At 41.3% G+C, this 22,158-nt stretch overlaps 1 protein-coding gene across 1 annotated transcript in view; it reads left to right on the top strand.

Moving 5' to 3' along the window:
* The window catches only part of MBTPS1 (membrane bound transcription factor peptidase, site 1), a 57,015-nt gene that overhangs the window by 20,466 nt on the left and 14,391 nt on the right, over positions 1 to 22,158 (top strand). Inside the window, exons 6-18 of the mRNA XM_075281782.1 lie at positions 1,128 to 1,237; positions 2,616 to 2,732; positions 2,830 to 2,897; positions 5,194 to 5,296; positions 6,237 to 6,388; positions 9,952 to 10,113; positions 12,705 to 12,849; positions 13,181 to 13,369; positions 15,677 to 15,846; positions 18,091 to 18,206; positions 18,349 to 18,505; positions 21,472 to 21,596; positions 21,685 to 21,762. Coding sequence (XP_075137883.1) covers positions 1,128 to 1,237; positions 2,616 to 2,732; positions 2,830 to 2,897; positions 5,194 to 5,296; positions 6,237 to 6,388; positions 9,952 to 10,113; positions 12,705 to 12,849; positions 13,181 to 13,369; positions 15,677 to 15,846; positions 18,091 to 18,206; positions 18,349 to 18,505; positions 21,472 to 21,596; positions 21,685 to 21,762 — 1,692 coding nt within the window. The remainder of the gene's footprint in view (positions 1 to 1,127; positions 1,238 to 2,615; positions 2,733 to 2,829; positions 2,898 to 5,193; positions 5,297 to 6,236; positions 6,389 to 9,951; positions 10,114 to 12,704; positions 12,850 to 13,180; positions 13,370 to 15,676; positions 15,847 to 18,090; positions 18,207 to 18,348; positions 18,506 to 21,471; positions 21,597 to 21,684; positions 21,763 to 22,158) is intronic.

The following is a 22,158-nucleotide window of genomic DNA, read 5'->3' as shown; positions in this document are numbered from 1 at the left end:
ATTTAAATGGACATCGGGTGCGTTCTTTTGCACTCCGTGCCCTTCCTTCCCTATCCGCATGTAAAGATGTCCGACTTCTCAAGCGGACAGAAAAACCCTACATGTTGGGTTTTTCTGTCCGCTTGAGAAGTCGGACATCTTTACATGCGGACAGTGAAGGAAGGGCACGGAGTGCAAAAGAACGCACCCGATGTCCATTTAAATAAATGACAAGTGTCACGGACACAGCTAGTGTCCGCTCCTAATGTCCGTGCCAGATTTTGAGCGGACACTAGGAGCGGACACTACCTGTCGGACACCGACGGTAGTGTGAACGCCCCCTTAGTGTTAATACTAAACTGCACTGGTACACAAAGTGTGGTTTATAATATTGTCAGCATATTACGGACACAATTTATTATGTCCACCTGGGCATTTTATTTCACCATTGGTATCCTAATAATGGCTGAGCACAGTCGCTGTTATATGCAACAGGCGATGTTTCATTACGCATCTGAGGTATAAGCCTCTTTGAGCCATTTCTATCATTTGTGTTCTTATTGGCCTCATGAAGACATTAGCCCAATGTAAAAACATGTTGCCTGCTTTGCATGGCCACCTTGTTGTTACTTGGGATATGTTGTCCCCCCTTCATTTGCTTGTTTTTTTGTTTGTGTCTATTACATTAATGTTCCCAAAATCTTTAATAAAAATTGATTACACCTAAAAACGTGTTGCCTGTTTAGCCTGAGTAAGAGAGTGACTTCTAATCTGATTTTTTGCCAACTTACTGCTTTTTTGGAATCTATGCTAACAGTACCAAAGGCCTCCTGCATTTTGTCCTCCCTTCCCAATTTTCATACTGTGACATTTCCACAGCTTTTGACACACAGAGGCTACTAGAACAGATGGTCTGTCTGGGGGCCCGGGTGTCAGACCTCGATAGATCACTGTCTGTGAGTAGGTCCATCAGTATGAAAAATCGTTCTGGAGCTGGACAACCTCCTTAATGCCAAAACTGAAGTGCATCCTTAAAGGGTTAAACATTGTAGATTGTCATTTACTTAAAGTATTTTGTGTTTGCTTAGTCGTGTGTCATATCTGGCATCTGGCCCTTATACATAAACTTTGTCTTTCTGCTTTATGAGGACTTGGCCATGGGACATTTGTGGCAGGTGTCATTGCCAGCATGCGAGAATGCCAGGGACTTGCTCCAGACTCTGAGTTACACATCTACCGAGTTTTCACCAATAATCAGGTACGTTTACTTATGTGACTACCCATGTCTTGCAGTATAGGTTTGTATGGTCAAAACTTTGGACTCACAATAAAATACTTGCTATTTCGTAATGGTTTACAAAAGTGATGGTGCCTTTAACTATAGGTTTGGTTGAACTTCTGTATAATAATTGTAATTTGGCCCCTCTCTGTTTAGGATTTACAGGGTTTATATAGCAAGCGGGGTATAGTAAACAGTTAGTACAGATCTACCCAAAGGAGAAGGAAAAGCTTATAATAAGTGTATGTCAGAAGATGTGAGGCATAACCTGCCATGTTTGTAATGCTATGTAGTCCGTGCAACTTTGCTCATAGTGTAAGTTTTCAATACATTTTTTGTAGGTGTTTGCAGGTCCCCAATTGAGTTTTTAATAATGATGACCTGTCCATACCTGGACCTTGGACAGATCAAGCTGTGCCAATCCTATTCAAGTAATTGGAGCAGCGCTGTAGTACCCCTGACGCAGCTTTTGGTACCCTGAGGCCGCTGCAACAGCTGATCCGTCCATAGTCTGGGTGGTGGACCTCCATGGATAACATACTGAGGAACTATCACTATGAAAATTTAGTTTTGGGTCAGAAAACACTTTTAAGCCACATTCTTTTCTCTCCTACTCCTTCATACACCTGAATGATTGGGAGAAGAGGACTAAGCTACTACCAGACCTATCTTCTATTGTAAAATGTCTAACATAGTGATATTGTCCATTTACTGGCAGAGTAAGGATCCTTTACTCCACACGAGTCGCTCAGTCTCACCAAAGTATTGAATTTGGCTAACATTTCTTGACTGCGTATGGCCCCTTTATGGATTCTGAGAATTAAAGGGGTGAACCAGGCAGTCACTGATTTGGAAATCCTGAATAATTCCTATCATATTATTTGAGAACTCTGTATTACTTACCAAGCACATCACCATGCTGTATAGTGGCTATGCTTGATATTACAGCTCATACCGAGATGGACTGAGATCCAGCATGGTCATGGTCATAATTAGAGATAAGCGAACACTATTCGAAACAGCTGTTTTGAATCGCACGCTCCCATAGAAATGAATGGATGTAGCGGGCACACTGGGGGTTAAGCGAACGGCCGCCGGCAAAGTCTGCGTGCCGGCCGCTTCCATTCATTTCTATGGGAACGTGCTATTCGGGACGGCTGTTCCGAATGTTGTTCGCTCATCTCTAGTCGTAATCCCTTTTAATTTGCAAATCTGTCCATTTCCAGAGCTCTTCTGCTGACTGCTCCCCTTGTGCTTCTAACAGGGCACTGAGAATGTGTACATGTAAATGACGGCCTCTTTAATTAAAAATTTCTAAGTCCAGTTAATAATTTTCATACTAAAATTTCCTATTCAGGTCTCCTACACGTCTTGGTTCCTTGATGCTTTTAACTATGCCATTCTTAAGAAAATAGATGTATTGAACCTCAGCATTGGAGGGCCGGACTTCATGGATCATCCTTTTGTAGATAAGGTTAGTTATGAATAAGATCTGTATAGTAAAACAGTTTAACCTTTGAAACTTGGTGATAAGAAAGATCTTGTCAGTCATTTCCTTTCATACCTTGCAGGTTTGGGAATTAACAGCCAACAATGTGATCATGGTTTCTGCAATAGGAAACGATGGACCGCTCTATGGGTATGATCAGCATGCTTGTAGCATTATAGCAAATTCTTTCCATGGTTTACTGTGGTATACTATGCCAAAGGGGAAAACTAATGGTATAAGTGCCTAATAGGGGCATGTTAAAATAACAAAGTTACTCACGCTTTCTCGATCCACTTCTGCTTTGACCCAAAGGCTGCCTGGGTCTGTGCTGAGTGGTTTTGGGTTTTTTTGTTTGTTTTTCCTACCGCCACATGAACTGCTCTGAGGCCCATTTCACATCTGCATTCGGGTTTCTGTTTGGGGAGTCTGCTTGGGGACCCCCCAACCCTGAACAGAAACCTATATGCATTAAAAAGTGGTTACCTTCAGGAAACCTGCGGACTTCATAGACTATAATGGTGTTTGTGTGGTTTCCACTCATTTTTTGCATGAATTATACGGAGAGAAAAGTCCTGTAAGAAACGCTTTTCTCGCCTCATGTTTCGTGTGGAAACCACATGGACTCCATTATAGTCTATGGGGGGTCCACAGGTTTCCCAAGTAACCGCTTTTTAATGTAGAATCCTGGAGCAGACTCCCAGAACGCGGATGTGAATAGGATCTCAGATGTTGACCAGCAAATCATTGGGCCTTTTACACAGGAAGACAATCGGGAACAAGAACATAGTTTTGAAGTTAGAGGATGGCCAAGTGTAGACCAATATTCAGAGACAAATATTATTGTTTGTTTGATAAAAAGTTGTACAATTGTACATTAGTGATGAGCGAGTAGTATTCGATTGAATACCTCGCCGGCATAGGAATGCGTGTAATCGGCCAAACACCAAGGGGTTAAACGCTTTGGATATTTGATGTGTTTAACCCCTTGGTGTTTGGCCGATTACACGCATTCCTATGCTGGCAAGGTATTCGATCGAATACTACTCGCTCAACACTATTGTACATGTGTGTTTATCACATGACCATGGACTGATTTTTATCCACTAGGAGGGAATGAGAGCAAGCAGAAAATTAATACAGAAAGTATATTGGAAAATTGTGCAACATTTTATTATACAAACAATGACATTTGTTTCTCAATATTAGTCTAAAAGTAGCCAACCCCTTAACTTTACTTGCCCCCTGTAAACAGTCCACTGCTCATATATTTATTGATCACATTGTTGCCGTAAACATGAAAACTGTTAAAGGGGTTTTCCAGTTTCTAACGTTGATGACTTATCCTAAGGCTAGGCCATCAATGTTAGAAACCGGACAACCCCTTTAATTTGTCGGCAGTACATCTCTCCATGTAAGCGGGATGTTATGCCAATGTAAAGTGAATGAGAGGATAAGGTCCCAGCAGTTGCATTAACAACTTATTCGTCCCATTCAAAATCAGTGAAAAGTAAAGTAGTAACAAACGCAGAGCAACCTCCGTGTCATCTATCAATATCTGCCCCATGAAAGGATAATCATATAATATAATCATAAGCGATGGTATTTCACATCCTTTTCCACAGTACAGAGAAGTTTGATCTCTTTGCTTTCCTTTAGAAGATTGCCTTTTCATCTTCTACTTCTGTTGACTGGTGTACAGATACCTGATAATTGCCACTTAGTTCTATCACAGACCTAGAATGCAATGTGGGATTCCAGACTGCTGAGCCTAATGAACCAGATTGGAAATTCCTATGACTTAGTTTTTATACCATTCTCGACATTTTATAAAAAGTAGAATCTAATGTTGTAGAGGGAGCCTGTCATCAGGAAACTTGATATGAGACCTGCCTCAGTGCAATGTAGGGAACATTATCTGAGCACCATCATAGCTTAGGTAGACCAGTAGTTCTTATAAATATGCAAATGGTGTGTGCCTCATTTGCATATTTATGAGAACACCTTTTTCAAGTAAATGGGATAAGATTGCTCTGTCTATAGGTATGATGGTGGTTAGCATAATGTTCCCAGTATTACACTGTGGTGGGTTTGGTATCCAATTTCCTAGTGGCAATCTCTCTTTAAGGCTCAGGCCCCATGTTGCAGAAACAGAGCTTTTTTTTTTTTTTTGTTTTGTTTTTTTTTTTTGAGCCAAAGCCAGGACTGAATTGAGCAGAAGATAGAAGTATGAGAACTTCCTATATATTTCTCATTCCTTTTGTAGCCATTCTTGGCTTTGGCTCAAAAAACTGCAGAAAAATCTGCAACAGAAAAAGCATTTTCGCAATCTGGGGCCTTAGCCTTACAGCCTGTGTTGTTGTTTTTTTTTTTTTTTTGTTAAATATAAATTCCACGCGAAATGGACCAAATGCACTTACATTTTTTCTGCTCTTATCATCATCTTTAGAACTCTGAACAACCCAGCAGACCAAATGGATGTAATAGGAGTTGGTGGCATCGATTTTGAGGACAATATAGCTAGATTTTCTTCAAGAGGGATGACCACATGGGTAATCCAACTTATGTCATAATTTGTTTTTGTTCAAAAGAGTATATTAAATAGAGCTATTTCTATAAATATAACTTGCCACCTATCTATGGGTTAGGTGGTGATAAGTGTCTGATTATAGCGGGGGTCTGCTGTGTGATGAAGCAAAGGTGTACGTGCAGTCCCATTGAAGTGCATGGACGTGGTGGTGGATCATGTGCATCACTGCTCCATTCAAAAAGGCATTCAATTGAAGAATTCCCAGCAGTCAGACCCCACCGATCAGAAACGTATCACCTTTGTTTTAATATTTTGGGGATTTTAGCACTCAGGCCCCTGTTGATCAAAACTTTCAATTATCATAGTGATATTTCAAAAGTTTAAAAAAAAAACCACACACACAAAATTTACAGTTCGAATTGAAATTCCTCCCATCACTATGTCATATCCTCCCATCCTCCCACTATATGTCATATGCTCCCATCACTATGTCATATGCAAAATTGCCTATTGTTTGTTCTATGTTTTGCACATTCGGACACCAACAAATCCTGTATAACGAAACTGCATGGACTGCATGATCACACAGACTCCTTTGACAGTCATCATGAAGAAGATGACTGTTCAGCCCAGCTTTCCTGAATGTGTTATACTTTTTTTGTTTCGTTAGTTTAGGTGAATAGAAAGGGGAGTATATGCTTAATTTCACAAAGCATAGAGAGAAAGCATTGTTAAATAAATAAATAAATAAATAAATATATATATATATATATATATATATATATATATATATATATATATATATATATATGATCAGAAATGGACAGATGACATAACCGAATGGAAGTACATGTATGACACACAAGAGGAGGTCTAGAGTTTCATAGCAATGGGTGCAGTGGTGGAAAACTGTTTCTTTTAGAGGTCTTCCAAATGAACTGACTTGATTTTGTAAATTACAGGAATTGCCTGGAGGTTATGGCAGGATGAAGCCGGACATTGTCACCTATGGCTCTGGGGTGAGAGGATCTGGTATGAAGGGTGGTTGTCGCTCCTTGTCTGGAACTAGTGTTGCTTCACCTGTTGTAGCCGGAGCAGTGACTTTACTTGTTAGGTAATGAAATTCAACATTGTGATGTTAAGTGCAAATAAATTGAAGCACAGCCAAAACAGACCATTAATCCAAATAACAGTCATGATTTTATGCATGTCGATTATTTCACTTTAGTTATTATATTATTTGCAAGTCTTTGTGTACAGGCTCATTCAGACAGAATATGTCTGAACTGATATTGTATTATATTCTGGGGTCTCGTCTGAGGCTTATAACGATTGCGTCTTTGCTTTCTAATGCCACATAATGTCACACTGAGTAAGTGCTGTTTTTTATGTTTGACCACTATTGTCCACTATTTAGACTCTGGGGTCTGAAGAGACCGCAGAATATAATAGCAGTTCCAGTTCACACTGGCAAAACCACTTGGCAAACCTCACAAGATGCATCTCGTTAGGTTCTCCCTACTCATACTTAAGGGGCATGGCCTAAATCGCCATTAAATGTAATTGAGGTAATATGCCTGACTAATTGTGATTTTGATGTAGATCATAATCGCCAAGTCTTAGCCTAAAAAAAACGCCCCCAACCAAATTCAACTGTTAGTACCATTGTACCAAGAACAATACACTGAAAAACAAATGAGGCAGTTGGTGCACTGGGGGAAGTCCTTCAGTCCCGCAAAGCACTGCTCTGGCCACTCTACCATCTCCTGTGTGAACCATCCAATGCAGGTGACCCACCCACTGCTATGACGTCACCTACCTTACTTAAGCCGCTAACAGTGCACCAACTGCCTCATTAGCATAAGACTTCAAAGTTATTTATTTTTTTGTTAACCAAATCTACAAAAGTGACACGTGTAAGAGAGATATAATGTCTGTTACTGTAATGTGCTCTGTAATGCATAGGTAGCAGCTGAATATGCTTGGGGGAGGTGGTAGACTCACTGTAATGCCTCCTGCTGATCAGCTTCAGTGCATGACATCAGTAGTTGCACCTTCTACTTGGTTTATGCTTTAAGTGAATCAGTAGTGTTGAAAAAGTGTGCAGACTTGTACAGAGAAAGAAAAGCAGAGCAGATTAGTCACTGGTATTAGAGTAAAGTATTCAGTATATTTCAGTTTAAGTATTGCAAATTGTTTACATGCATTATAAATTACCACTTAAGGACTGTCTGCAGCTGACGTGACTTTGTAAGTCAGTCTCGCGTGTAGTCATTTGACAGACCAGGGGCTATACAGCAGTTTAGTACATTATCAATTGAATTGAAGGTAAAAAAAATATATATATACCGTATTTTTCGGACTATTAAGACGCACTTTTTTTTCCCCAAAATTTTGGGGGAAAAGAAGGGTGCGTCTTATAGTCTGAAGGTGGCGCCTGGCATCCGCTGTAATAGAGAGGCGGAAGCCGGCAAGTGATAGACGCCATTACAGGTGCCGGGGCCTGAGACATCGCTGCGCTCCTCTGCCATGCATGAAGCCAGCAGCGGCAGGGGCTCCTCCGTCCCCCCGCCGCTGGCTTCATGCAGGGCAGAGGATCGTAGCGATGTCTCAGGCCCCGGCGTCTATCCCTCCCCGGCATCCGCCTCTCTAGTACAGCGGATGCCGGGTCAGTATCTGTGGCCCCTTCTCCCCTGGGGCCGGTCCCCACCGGCCCCGTACCTGTAAAGTTGCAGGCCGGCTCCTGCGCGGCGATATCGCAGGAGCCGACCTGTTCGGGTGACAGCCGGGAGCCTAATGAGGCTTCCAGGCCTGTCACTGCTATATTAGTATTGCGGCTGGTCTCTATGACCAGCCGTAATACTAATAGACAGAATGTCCCATAGACGGCAATACAGTTGTATTGCCGTCTATGGGACTTGCGATCAAGTGACCGCAGGTTCAAGCCCCCGGGGGGGAATAAAATAGTAAAAAAAAAAAGCTTTAAAAATATGAAATAAATAAAAGTTCTAAATCACCTCCTGTTTTTTTTTTCAATACAAGGTGATCTAAGCAATAGAGCCTGTATGGTATAACTAAAAATTACAGCTGGCCCCGCAAAAAAAACGCTCTATGCATCCCCGTACAGCTGCAGGGTCACCTGTCAATGCAAAACTACAACTCCCATATATTAAATATTTTACCAGTTTTTGCTTCAAAATTTTTTTTCCCTATTTTCCTCCTCTAAAACCTAGGTGCGTCTTATAGTCCGAAAAATACGATATATATATATATATATATATATATATATATATATATATATATATATATATATATAAATAATTAGCCTCTGCCCGCGACCTCATCTGCGAGTTGTTGGAGTGGATGATCCGCCTATATTCAGCAAATTGCTGCCATCGATGGTTTGCCTGCTCTGGCGTTTTGGCAGCTCTTAAGCTGTCTTGCTGCTGAACTTGTTTCTCGCAGCATGCCTGTGATTGTTCCGGCATCTCAGCAGCTCGCTGAGACGCCATATAATGAGCGTGTTGTTGAAGGCCCCATGGAGCTGGTTCATCATCTTCATACTCATCTCGATATTTGACACTATTTTAATTATGTTAATTGTAAAAATGGCAGGACGGTGTAAATCTGGCTATGACTATAATGTGCCTGGCAATATGCCCCCATGTTTAAAGGGGTATTCCCATCTCCACGGTTCACCAACCTGCAGGCTGTCTGCTCTGTTCACTTCCTGGTTTTCTCTGTAAATTGGTGGGTGGGGTTTCACTTGCTGTCTCACAGGAAAAGCCAGCTCTGCTATCTCTTTTCATAGCAGTACATGTTTGCAGTCAGTAATGAGGGATGGTTGTAAATAAATTAGCACAGTATCACTGGAAGATGCACAATATGAGCTGATGTAGCAGAGCTGGATTTGTTAGGTGATGAGAATCCCAAACATACATTCTTCAGGACAGCTTGCAATATACTCACTTTTAGGTCTGTATTTAAATATAGAGATAACAGACTCCCTGTCTCAGCCCTTATCAACAAAATTCAATCAGCTGACTGATAAATGGAAGAGCTGGAGATAAACAGCTCAGAAATACAAGCTGCTCCTGAGCATTCAGCTCCCCGTCCTCTCCTGGAGCAGAGAGCTACATCACTTGTTCTGAGCGGAGAGATTAAGACCATCCCCAGGTCCGTGGTTATGGAAACACAGTGTAAAACAATGAAGTGAATTATCTCAGATAGTGGCCAAACAAAGCAGTTTTGCTTAAGCAATGTATTTAAGAAAAGTCTTAAATCCACATAAGCTAGCAGTATAAATAGGATCCTTGTGATGGGACAACCCCTTTAATATGACATTAATGCTATAATAATTTATAATGCTAAACCTACTTCATGAATATTTTTTGTTTTCTTTAAATGTCTCCTTTGATATATGATTTGCTCAGAGTTGAAATATGTACTATTATCTATAAAGACTGCCATATTTATTTTGGTTTCCAGCTTTCAGAGATCACTTTATCACCTGTGTCTTTATGAGCTCCAAATGAATACTTTTCTGCTAGGCAGTCCATGATCCACTACAGTATTATATTATACATATAAATTTACTGCTGCACCCTAGGCTAGTACTTTGAAACCCGTTATACAGACTGAGCAGAAGACTAACTGGTTTTTATATTTTTCCTCTAGTACGGTTCAGAAGAGGGAGATGGTAAATCCAGCAAGCATGAAACAGGCTCTTATAGCTTCAGCGCGCAGACTTCCAGGGGTCAATATGTTTGAGCAAGGACATGGTAAATTAGACCTCCTTCGGGCCTACCAGATCCTAAATAGTTACAAGCCACAAGCCAGGTATATATATATTTTTTCCTTTGGATTAATCAGATAAGATACATATTAAAGGGGTATTCCCATGTCGCATACTCTCCAGTCTTCACTGCTGTAAAATATTCTTTCTTCCTGGTTTCTTGCTTCATTTGGTGGGCGGGGTTTCTCATGCAACCTGCCGTTTAGCTCCGCCCCCAAATTTGTGTGTAGCTCCGCCCACCCACATTGGACTATGAAGTACAGGCAGCAGCAACTCCATTCTATGTTACATACAGAGACTGCCTGTCTCTGCCATAATGAACACAACTGAATTAGCTAGCCTGATAACTGGGAGAACAGAAGAAATGAAAGCAGCTCCTCTCCCCTATCTGAGAGCAGGGAGGTAGGTCACACGTGGTGCAGACACAGGAATAGCTAGATACACAGGCTCGCTCCCGTGCACTTAGCCCCTCCTCCCTCCCCCTGAGAGCAGCAAATACATCACTTGACTCATGAGCAGCTAAGTCAGGGCTGTGGCCACAAAGAATTGAATAAAGTAAGATAGTGGACAAACAAAGCAATTTTACTGAAGCAGTGTATTTAGGAAGTCTTACATCCACATTAACAAGCAGTGTAGATAGGATCCTTGTGATGGGACAACCCCTTTAATATCTACTGTTTTTCCCCTGAAAATAAGACAGTGTCTTATATTAAATTATTGTCCTAAATATAGGACATGACTTATTATCGGGGGGATGTCTTATGGAGCGGGGAACAACCCGCTCCGTAAGACATGCAAGAGGTTGGGGGGAGGGGGAGGAGGTAGGCTACTTACCTTCCCCATCTTCATAGCAGCGCTGGTGCTGCTGTTGATCGCGGCGGCGGAAGTGGTGGTCGGGGCTTACTGAGGCTGCCTGCAGTTGTCAGGGAGCCTCACTTTGTGGGCATTGCAGCTGAATGCTGTGCACTGTGTTCCATGTGCACAGGAAAGCTGGCTGCTGCCTCTGCTGTGATACCACTGTTCTGGCTGCTGTGGGATGAGCTGTGAGAGCCAACTCCCCGCAGCATATGCACAGGGGAATCTCCCAGCTCATCCTACAGCAGGGACAGGGGATACAACGTACGGTATCACAGCAGAGGCTTTCCTGTGCACACAGAACATCGCACACAGTGTTCAGCCAGCTGCAATGGTTTTTAGGGGTTGCCTTATTTTCGGGGGGTGCCTTATATTAGGCAATTAAACAGAAACCTCCCCATGCCTTATTTTCGGGGATGACCTATTTTCGTGGCAACACTGTATGCTAAGTAATTCAAACGAAACTCAGTATTTGTATGTTTCACGGTATGTCTACAAAGAACAGGTATGCTGCAAATGCTTGCAGAATGGCAAGTAGAAAATCTGCAATGTTGCACTGGTCACTACAGCTCAGCTTCAAGTAAAAGGATGGAGAATGGAGCTGTGCTTCCCTTTCTCCTCTCTGTGTTAGTTCCAGTTCTGTAATATAATGGCACCGTGATATAGCAGGCACAGAAGCTGCACTCGAGGGGTTGCCATAACAGCCAGGAGGCCTATCCGTGGCTTCCTGGATGTCTCAGGCCCCATATGACCGATTATTATAGGGTAGATCCTACTCCATGAACGGAAACAGGCAGAACCCCCCTCCTCATGGGAAACAATGACTCACATGTCATCTGAGCCTTCCATTAAAATATCCTCCATTCTTGCCCTGCACACTGTTGTGCGCGTGAGCCTGATATGGAAGTGTGTTAGACTCTCCTAAATATTGGGCCTAAAGCACATGTACAATTATATAGAGTAATTCAATGTTTAAGTCCTCTTGTGAGAGAGTAAAAAAAATAAAAAATTAGAATGAAAAAAGGTATAATACAATAAAATAAAAAACATGTCTTATTTCAAATGTAAATAAAATAACCAAAAAATTGCTATTACATCATGGCTGAATGCTCTTACTACCAAAATATGATGTTATTTATTCCCTATGTGTGGGGGGGGGGGGGGGGGAATGGATGTCTTTTTTGGTCAGCCACCTCCCACAAAAATTGAATAAAAAGTGATCCAAAAGTCTTACTCATCCAAAGATTGTACACACACAAACTGGAGATTGCCCTGCCAGAAAAATATTGTAATTGTTATCATATACTGGGTGTCTTAAAACCAAGGCTAAAGGAGAAGTAAAATGAAAGGGTGGTGTGAACCTCAAATGGCTATGTTGATAGGAAAATGTTGTGCTGGGAGGATAGAAATAACGAATAAAGTCATTATCTCTAACAGACCTTTTTTTTTTTTAAAAAAAAAAAATCTTTGCCCAGAAAACCCCGTTAATGCTTTAAACTAGGCTTCTCCCTTAAAGGGTTAACCAGAGAAACCTCGTCAAATCCACAGCATAAATGAACATGCTTTAGATTTACATCTCAGATTTGCAATGTTTGCATTGTGTAGGGTTAATGTCTTAATACAATATCCTCAGCAAAATATTCAACCATGTGTATTTACAAAGCCGATTGATTTGTATATCGATCTTTTACTTAAAAAAAAAAAAAAAAAAGTAGAATGTATGACTATTTTCTGTTTCTGAATGATGTGCATATATAATGCATGATTTTGTGTATTGTAGTCTGAGTCCCAGCTATGTGGACCTAACAGAATGTCCCTACATGTGGCCATACTGCTCTCAGCCTATATACTATGGTGGGATGCCGACCATTGTAAACATCACTATTCTTAATGGCATGGGAGTCACTGGAAGGATAGTGGACAAGGTAGGTCATTGCAAACATGGCTTTTCACTTAGCTTATATAAATGTTACCTAATAGAGATGAGCGAGTAGTATTCGATCGAATACCATTATAGTCTATGGGAAAAAACGGGAATGTTGTTCCGGTTTCCATGGAAACCAAAGTTGGATCCTCCAAGTTCAGGAAGTAGCAGGACGGGAATTTTCCTGCGTGGTATTCGACCGATACGAGTATTCGAATAGTAGTATTTGATCAAATACTACTCACTCATCTCTATTACCTAATATTATGCAACATTTTGACTTTTTTTTTTTTTTTTTTTTTTTTTTTTTTTTTTTTTATAAACTTTTACAGCCCGACTGGCAGCCATATCTCCCACACAATGGTGACAACATTGAAGTTGCCTTCTCGTACTCCTCTGTGCTGTGGCCATGGTCTGGATATCTGGCAATTTCCATCTCTGTAGCAAAGAAAGCCTCTTCATGGGAAGGCATTGCCCAGGGCCATGTGATGATAACAGTGGCATCTCCAGAAGAAAACGAGGTGTGTATCCAATCACTTCTGCCAATGCTGTAATATAATTTTTATATATTACAAACCTATTCCGCAGCAGTTTTCTATTCAGAGCTTTGTTACCTGGACAACTCCTTAAGGACACAGGCCAAAAGTGCGTTAAGGACCAGGCCTCTTATTTTCAACTGTGTGTGTGCTTTAACATGTGTATTATTTGTTAAAAAAAAAACAACTAAAATTTATATATAAAAACTATGAAGTAACACACGTGGAATTATATACTTAACAAAAAAGTGAAACAACTGAAAATACTCATCTTATATTCTAGGTTCTTCAAAGTAGCCACCTTTTGCTTTGATTACTGCTTTGCGCACTTTTGGCATTCTCTTGATGAGCTTCAAGAGGTAGTCACTGGAAATGGTCTTCACTTCACAGGTGTGCTCTGTCAGGTTTAATAAGTGGGATATCTTGCCTTATAAATGGGGTTGGGACCATCAGTTGTGTTGTGCAGAATTCAGGTGGATACACAGCTGATAGTCCTACTGAATAGACTGTTAGAGTGGCCATCATTACTTTAAGAAATGAAGGTCAGTCAGTCCAAAAAAATTGGGAAAAGAGTCCCCAAGTGTAGTTGCAAAAACCATCAAGCGGTACAAAGAAACTGGCTCACATGAGGACCTCCCCAGGAAAGGAAGACCAAGAGACACCTCTGCTGCGGAGGATAAGTTCATCCGAGTCACCAGCCTCAGAAATCGCAGGTTAACAGCAGCTCAGATTAGAGACCAGGTCAATGCCACACAGAGTTCTATCAGCAGACACATCTCTACAACAACTGGTAAGAGGAGACTTTGTGCAGCAGACCTTCATGGTAAAATAGCTGCTAGAAAACCACTGCTAAGGAAAGGCAACAAGCAGAAGAGACTTGTTTGGACTAAAGAACACAAGGAATGGACATTAGACCAGTGGAAATCTGTGCTTTGGTCTGATGAGTCCAAATTTAAGATCTTTGGTTCCAACCACCGTGTCTTTGTGTGACGCAGAAAAGGTGAACGAATGGACTCTACATGCCTGGTTCCCACCGTGAATCATGGAGGAGGAGGTGTGATGGAGTGGGGGTGCTTTGCTGGTGACATTGTTGGGGATTTATTCAAAATTGAAGGCATACTGAACCAGCATGGCTACCACAACATCTTGCAGCGGCATGCTATTCCATCCGGTTTGCGTTTAGTTGGACCGTCATTTATTTTTCAATAGAACAATCACCCCAAACACATCTCCAGGCTGTGTAAGGGCTATTTGACCAAGAAGGAGAGTGATGGGAACTATGCCAGATGACCTTGCCTCCACAGTAACCAGACCTGAACCCAATCAAGATGGTTTGGGCTGAGCTGGACCGCAGAGTGAAGGCAAAAGGGCCAACAAGTGCTAAGCATCTCTGGGAACTCCTTCAAGACTGTTAGAAGACCATTTCCGGTGACTACCTCTTGAAGCTCATATATTTTCAGTTTCACACTTTTTGTTAAGTATATAATTCCACATGTGTTACTTCATAGTTTTGATGCCTTCAGTGTGAATCTGCAATTTTCATAGTCATGAAAATACAGAGAACTTTTTGAATGAGGTGTGTCCAAACTTTTGGTCTGTACTGTGTCTCCTATCTATCTATCTATCTATAGTAGACTTCGATCTATATTATATAGCAACTAATTCTAACTACTATTAGGAGGAGGAGCTGCCAGAGGTGAGTGGAGGAGGTCAGAGGTGGTTGAAGTTGGTCAGAGAAGGGTGGAGGGGAGCAGGGATGGATGGGGGTGGGCAGGAGAGAGTGGAGAGCTGAAGCAGGGCTGACAGAGGCAACGTAGGTCTAATGGTGTCAGATGAAATCTGTCACTGAAGAAAAACCCCCGCTGCGGTAACGCACCAACGATCACAGGGCAGCATGGGCTTTGCTCTGCTCATGATTCCCAGAGGTGAGCAGAGCAGTGACCCAAACTTTACACTGCCCTGCAATTGGTCGGTTTGTCCCATATTTTAGGAGCCATTGATTCCGAAGTCTAAGAGTATAAGAATCAATAATTTTTGGTTGCCTGATAAATTTTGAACATTAATTGTAAAATGAAGTAATATTTCTAGACTATGAACTAATGGACCACGTGTTTTGGGCTATCTGCGATCTCCACTAGAGGGGGCTATCTGCACGTCACACCCTTATCTGAGTATGCACTAAGCTCTCAAGCTCACTCTAGTAGTATCTATTCATCAGTGCGCCTGACATTCTTAATACAATTTCCTGAGATTTCTGGGGGTTTTTCCCCCCGTGCTTTTCTTTTAAAACAGAAGAATGGAGCTGAGCAATTCTCTACAGTTAAACTGCCAATAAAGGTGAAGATCATTCCCACTCCACCACGTAGTAAGAGAGTTCTTTGGGATCAGTATCATAACCTCCGTTACCCACCAGGCTACTTCCCAAGGGATAACCTACGGATGAAGAATGACCCCTTAGACTGGTGAGTTTACAATACTTTCCTTATTCTGAACCCTGCTACCATCGCCATATGCTGCTGAGAATTTATTTATTTTATTTATTTATTTTTTAAGTCATTGCTTCCTTTTATAGTAAAGACATTCCAGCAATAAGTTAGCTTATTCCCCAGGTAACTGTTTGTGACACTAATTTAGCTATCAAATCTATAAGTGCAAGAGTTCTTAAAATGTGTGGAGACCAGCTGTGTGATATTATTACACATGTACAATATGAGCCCGAAGCTGGGAGTGGTACCACAACTGTAGAAAATATCTTGTGTGGTACCAGTCCCAAAGAAACCCAACCCAATGGACTTTAACGGCTACAGACCTGTAGCACTGACATCCCCCCTGATGAAGGTCTTAGACTGGTCCTAATACATCTACGCCCTCTAGTGTGTTCTGCTGTAGACCCCCTCCAGTTTGCCTATTGGCCGGGCATTGGGGTGGCTCTGGGGGAACTGTATATCAACCAGGGACAGAAATAGACTTGACAGGATGATCAGAAGAGCCAGCTCTGTCCTGGGGAGCCCCCTGGACCCAGTACAGGTGGTGGGTGACAGAAGAATACTGTCCGTGGTGAGCTCCATGCGGGAGAATAAATCCCACCCCATGTATGAGACCTTGACAGCACTTGGCAGCACTGTAAGTGACTGACTGCTTCACCCCAAGTATGAGAAGGAGCGCTATTGGAGATCCTTCCTCCCAACTGCTGTCGGGCTACATAATCTACACCAGACCAAGCGAAAAAAGAGAGAGAGCTAAATGATCCTGAAGTCGTCTTTCTTTCTTTTTTTTTTTTTTTCCTTGGCTGCTATTGATTTCTAGTACTTTTCTCAGCTTATGTGTGTCTCCTTCTAATAGATTACTTGTTTTTATCCTTTATCTGTGTTATCCTGCTGCTGTAAAACACTGAAATTTCCCCACTATTAAAGGGACTATTAAAGGATTATCTTATCTTATTTTACTGTCTGGATTCCAAACCTATATTTGTAGAGAACACACCACTAGGTAATATGCTTAAAGTAACAGAGGTGTCCTAAGCTCCATTTATTAGTGCTGGTCCTGGAAATGCTACTTCCTGTTCACAGAAAGTGTTTTCTGGGTCAGCATTTATTCATTGCTGTGTCTTGAAGAGCGCTTTATGGCTGACTCATTGTGGTAGGTAAGCTGGTCCCCTTTCCTGTCACAGCCAGTGGATAGACAAGGATTGGTGTAGCTATTGTCATGAGACGGATATTTAGCCTCCTTCAGATATAGCACTGGTCATGTGCTGACCCAGGAATGGAAGTAATGGGACCAGCACTAATAAATAATATATAATCTTCTACTTTAAAGACAAATGTGGGGTTTTTTTCTATATATTTTTTTCTTTTTCTTTCGCTTTCTTTCTCGCTTTCTTTCTCGCTTTCTTTCTCGCTTTCTTTCTCGCTTTCTTTCTCGCTTTCTTTCTCTCTTTCTCTCTTTCTTTCTTTTTCTCAAAATGGTCATGTGATAGACACACAGGTGCACGGCTCATTACAAGACAGATGTATGTCTGATTAGGGGGTGTTCACACTTGCACCCATGTCCGCCCGCTGGGTCTCAGTCCTATTTCCCGGGGAAATTGGATAGGGGACGGCTTCCCGACAATCAGTTTTAAAACCCATTCAGTTGAATGGGTTTTTAAAGCAAAACTCCATTGTCCATATGTAGCCTCTCCGTGGGGAAACAGTTTTTGTTTGTGGTTTTTTTTTTTTTTATTGTTTTTTTGTTGGACGGGCACAAAGTCCTGCATGTCTGACTTTGTGTCTGTGCATAAAAAAAAAAAGTTTCCCCGCAGAGAGGCTGCATACGGACACCGGCAGTTTGCTTTAAAAACCCATTCAACTGAATGGGTTTGGTTTTACGACTTACCGCCGGGAAGCTGTCCCCTATCCAGTGTCTCAGGCAGACACTACTTGACTGTAGTGAGCTGTGCCCATCACATGACCATAGACTGATTTTTATCCACTATCAGTTAAGAATTACAGCAAGCAGAGATCTATGAAATCATGAGAAATCAGTACAGGAAGTATATTGGAAAACTGTAGAACTTTTATTCATCTTACAAACAAGAACGTTTACTTGCTGAAGCTGAATAATCCTTTTAACAATTTGGGATTGAAACAAGTTAATAAATGAATGAATTCATTAATCAGGCAGAAAATGTCTTTATTTCTTATGCCTTTGACTTGAATATCTTTCAGGAATGGCGACCACGTTCATACTAACTTCAGAGATATGTACCAACACCTTCGAAGTATGGGCTACTTTGTAGAAGTATTGGGTTCACCCTTCACATGCTTTGATGCCAGCCAATATGGTGAGAGCTTATGGGCTTTGCTAGTATTACTGATGATTACTTAATAATAAAGAACTGTCATTTTATTTAAGGTTTTTCATTCATTTAATTCTTGCTTTATGAAGAAGGATGGATTTATTTATTTTTTTAATTTGACCTCTAGGAACTCTGCTTATGGTTGATAGCGAGGAAGAATTTTTCCCTGAGGAAATATCCAAGCTCCGCAGAGATGTGGCCAATGGACTGTCCTTAATAGTCTTCAGTGACTGGTACAACACATCTGTTATGAGAAAAGTCAAGTTCTATGATGAAAACACCAGGTACTGATTTGTAAATCTAAATTGGACATTACATTTTTATTTTATTGTGTTTCCTAGAAACTGTAAACGGTAGCCTTCACCAGAAAAGACTCCCTTAACCCCAAGTTATTACAGTCACTAAAGGACCTTAAATCTGCTAAAATGCCTTTTCACAGGGCTGCTGATACACTAGCAGTCTTTCATCGTCAGCTCTGGAATATTTGTGCGCCAATGTGTCAGAGCCGGGGCCTCAAGCTAAGGACACTTTCACTTGAATTAAATGTTCATAGAGAATAGAAATGAGACCAAGCACAGTCTTTCTCAAAGTGAGCGATAACACCCCCTTGTGGTCGCTGAAGGCCTATAAAGGGGATGTGCAGTAAACGGCCCAGAGAAAATTGGGGGCTTTTGAAGTGGTTTAGGGGAGTGATGGCTGTTTTGTGTTTTTCTAATATTTTAACCTAAAATCAAAACCTACCTACTACATTACATTGATCATTATTTTTTTTTTATATTATTATTTTGAGTAAAATCAAGCCTCATATTACGAATCATCCGATTCGCCCTTCACATTAGATTAGTTTTAAAATTTAAATTAAAATGTTTGTTTTAATTTGAATAAAAGTTTTTCTAAATCTTTATAAAGTTGCATTTTACTGCTCTCATTAGAAGTCTCATTTAAAATGTAAGTTTGAACTCGGAAACAGGATAAGACTCAAATGGCATGCTATAATGATTGTGATTTTTAAGATGTGGTAAAGTTAAAAATTTTAGGGGGTGCTAGAAAATACCGTATTTTTCGGACTATAAGACGCACCCAGGTTTTAGAGGAGAAAAATAGGGAAAAAAAAATTTCAGGCAAAAAATGGTAAAATATTTAATATATGGGAGTTGTAGTTTTGGAACAGCTGCAAGGCCACATTGACAGGTGACCCTGCAGCTGTACGGGGATGTATAGGGCGTTTTTTTTGTGGGGCCAGGTGTAGACCGGGCATTTTCAGACACAGGGATACCTAATGTATATGTTTCACAGTAATGTTATACTTTTATATGTATTCTAGGGAAAGGAGGTGAACTTTTATTTATTTTATTTTTTATTATATTTTTTTTAAGTGTTTTTTTTTTTTTTTTTTTTTTTACTATTTTAATATCCCCCGCCTAGGGGGCTTGAACCTGCAATCATTTGATTGCAAGTCCCATAGACGGCAATACAAGTGTATTGCCGTCTATGGGAGATTCTATACATTACTATCGCGGAGGGTCATAGACTCCCGGCTGTCATCGGAACAGGCCGGCTCCTGCGGCCTCGCCGTGCAGGAGCCGGCCTGCATCACTAAAGGTATGAGGCCGGGGGGGAGGGCTAACTAACTGTCGGGACCTGCGGAGGAGCAGTGGGTTTGCAGCATGGCCGTGCTACTGCCACCGCTGGTTTTCTTCAGTGGCAGTAGCGCGGCAATCTGCAGGCCCCGGCAGCTAAGACAGTCCCCGGCATCTGCTGTAATAGACCGGCGGATGCCGGGGAGTGTCTTAGCTGCCGGGGCCTGCAGTATTGTCACACTCCTGCCGCTGAAGAAAACCAGCGGTGGCAGTAGCGCGGCCATGCTGCAAACCCACGTCTTATAGTCCGAAAAATACGGTAATTGATTCTCAAAGTGGGAGGTAGACTAAATAAGTTTGAGAACCTCTGCACTAGTACAAGTCTCGTATGTCAGGTGGAGTGAATGTTCTATTGTTAAATAGCTGTTCTGGAAGTACCATAGAAGTGAAAGTAGTTTTTTTGTCTGCCTAACATGTACACCACTGCTTAATCAGCATAAGGCAAATGGTGCACTTGCACTGGGCCCTGTGGTAGTAGGGGCCCAATTGGGACAGCAGGACAGTCCTGCATATGCTGTCACGCCGTTTTGGGCTGCCCCAACTTCAGCTCATCAACATTCATAGGACGCGGATGAGTTGCTTATAGTGATGAAGCAGGGAGCCATCATTCCTTCTCTTCCCCAGAAGCTGCAGGCACAATGTAATGACATCACTTACATCGTGTCTGCAGCTCCCTGAATACTCTGGACCCAAGATAGCAGGGGAGCGAGGAGAAGTGACTATTAGTGTGTTTGGTTTTTGTGGGTTTTTTTTTCGTTTTGTATGAGAGGGACATTAAACTGTTGGAGATCTAAGACTATGACCAGCCACAATATCAATGTATAGAATCTCCCATAAAATAGTGCAAAAAAAAAATAAGACTTAAAAAAAATATCGGATCTGTAGTGCTGCTGTTCCGTTGGAATGGGGTTAATAGGAGCACTGCAGGATACCCTATATTCAGCCAGATTGAATTCCAAGTGGGGGAAGAAAAAAAACAGTCCTCAAGCTCAGGGAAGGGGCAGACAGACAACCAAAACACCCCCTCCCTTTTCCCAGCACCGAGGATCTACTGTATCCAAAAACTCCGACCATTTTAATTTTTGAAGTCTGCGTTCCTGGCCTGCTAGCAGAAAATTACCATATAAGCCGAGGAGCACTTTTACAGCACAAAAACTGTGCTGAAAAACTCTGCATATACTCGAGTATATACGGTAGACACAATTATTTTACCTAAGGGACTTGCATGCACAGTTGGTCGTTAATACACTTATTAACCAAAAAAAAAAAAACCTCACCAGAGTGTAGTTGTTGAAACAGAGTGAAACTCTGATATTCTGCTGCACACTTGCCCACAGATGATGCTGCAGGGCTTGTATGTTGTAGGTTGCCAAAGCTGGCACCTGAGCTGGTTCCATAAATGCTCTTCTGGCAATAAATCTGGTCACAGTCATCCATCCCCCATGTGCCTACGAGAACATCGCATTCCCTATTCACAGGAGATAACTAAAGTACATCACTCTATTTTTAGCAGTCCTATAAAAATGAATGGAGCAGCACTGCACCAGTGTAATATACTGTTTTCCTATACGTTTATCAAAGTGTGGTTTTATGGGTTATTTCTTTTCTAGACAGTGGTGGATGCCGGATACTGGAGGTGCTAATATACCAGCCATAAATGACCTGCTGTCTGTTTGGAGTATGGCCTTCAGTGATGGCATATATGAAGGCGATTTTACCATGGCTAACCATGACAGTGAGTAATGTGATTGATGGTATGAATCTTTTTTTCCTTTTCAGAATATACTGTATCTAATTTTTTTTTTTTCCTCATGTCATTATAGTGTATTATGCTTCTGGCTGCAGTATTGCCAGATTTCCAGAAGATGGCGCAGTTCTGTCACAAACGTTAAAGGACCAAGGTACAGCACATTTCTTTTCTGCTATAGATAAACTTTACTTTTGATTTAGTTTGCTGTTGAACTATGTTCACACTGAAATGTCTTATCAGAGTTTCACTTCCATCAGTTCATATTACAGTTTTTATTTTTTTTGTTTCAAATCTGGTGTTGTTTTCAGGTATTGTCAGTTTGTTTTTGTTGTGGATCTGATTTTGGACAGAGAATAAAAGCCACATGTGCTGGACGTCTTTAGTCTGAAAAAACGTATTCACAACAGAAAGTGCTAAATGCAGTTTTTGGTTTGTTTTTTTGGTGGCGGGGGGGAGTTGTTTAAAATTTAAAGTGTAAGACCCATTTCATTATTATTATTAATTTTTTTTAATTACATTTTTTCGCAGTTGTGTCAGGAGGTGTGTG

This window comes from Leptodactylus fuscus, chromosome 7 (assembly GCF_031893055.1).
Source record: "Leptodactylus fuscus isolate aLepFus1 chromosome 7, aLepFus1.hap2, whole genome shotgun sequence".
Lineage (NCBI taxonomy): Eukaryota > Metazoa > Chordata > Amphibia > Anura > Leptodactylidae > Leptodactylus > Leptodactylus fuscus.
Note: the sequence above shows the minus strand (reverse complement) of the source record. Positions and strands in the feature narration are given on the sequence as shown.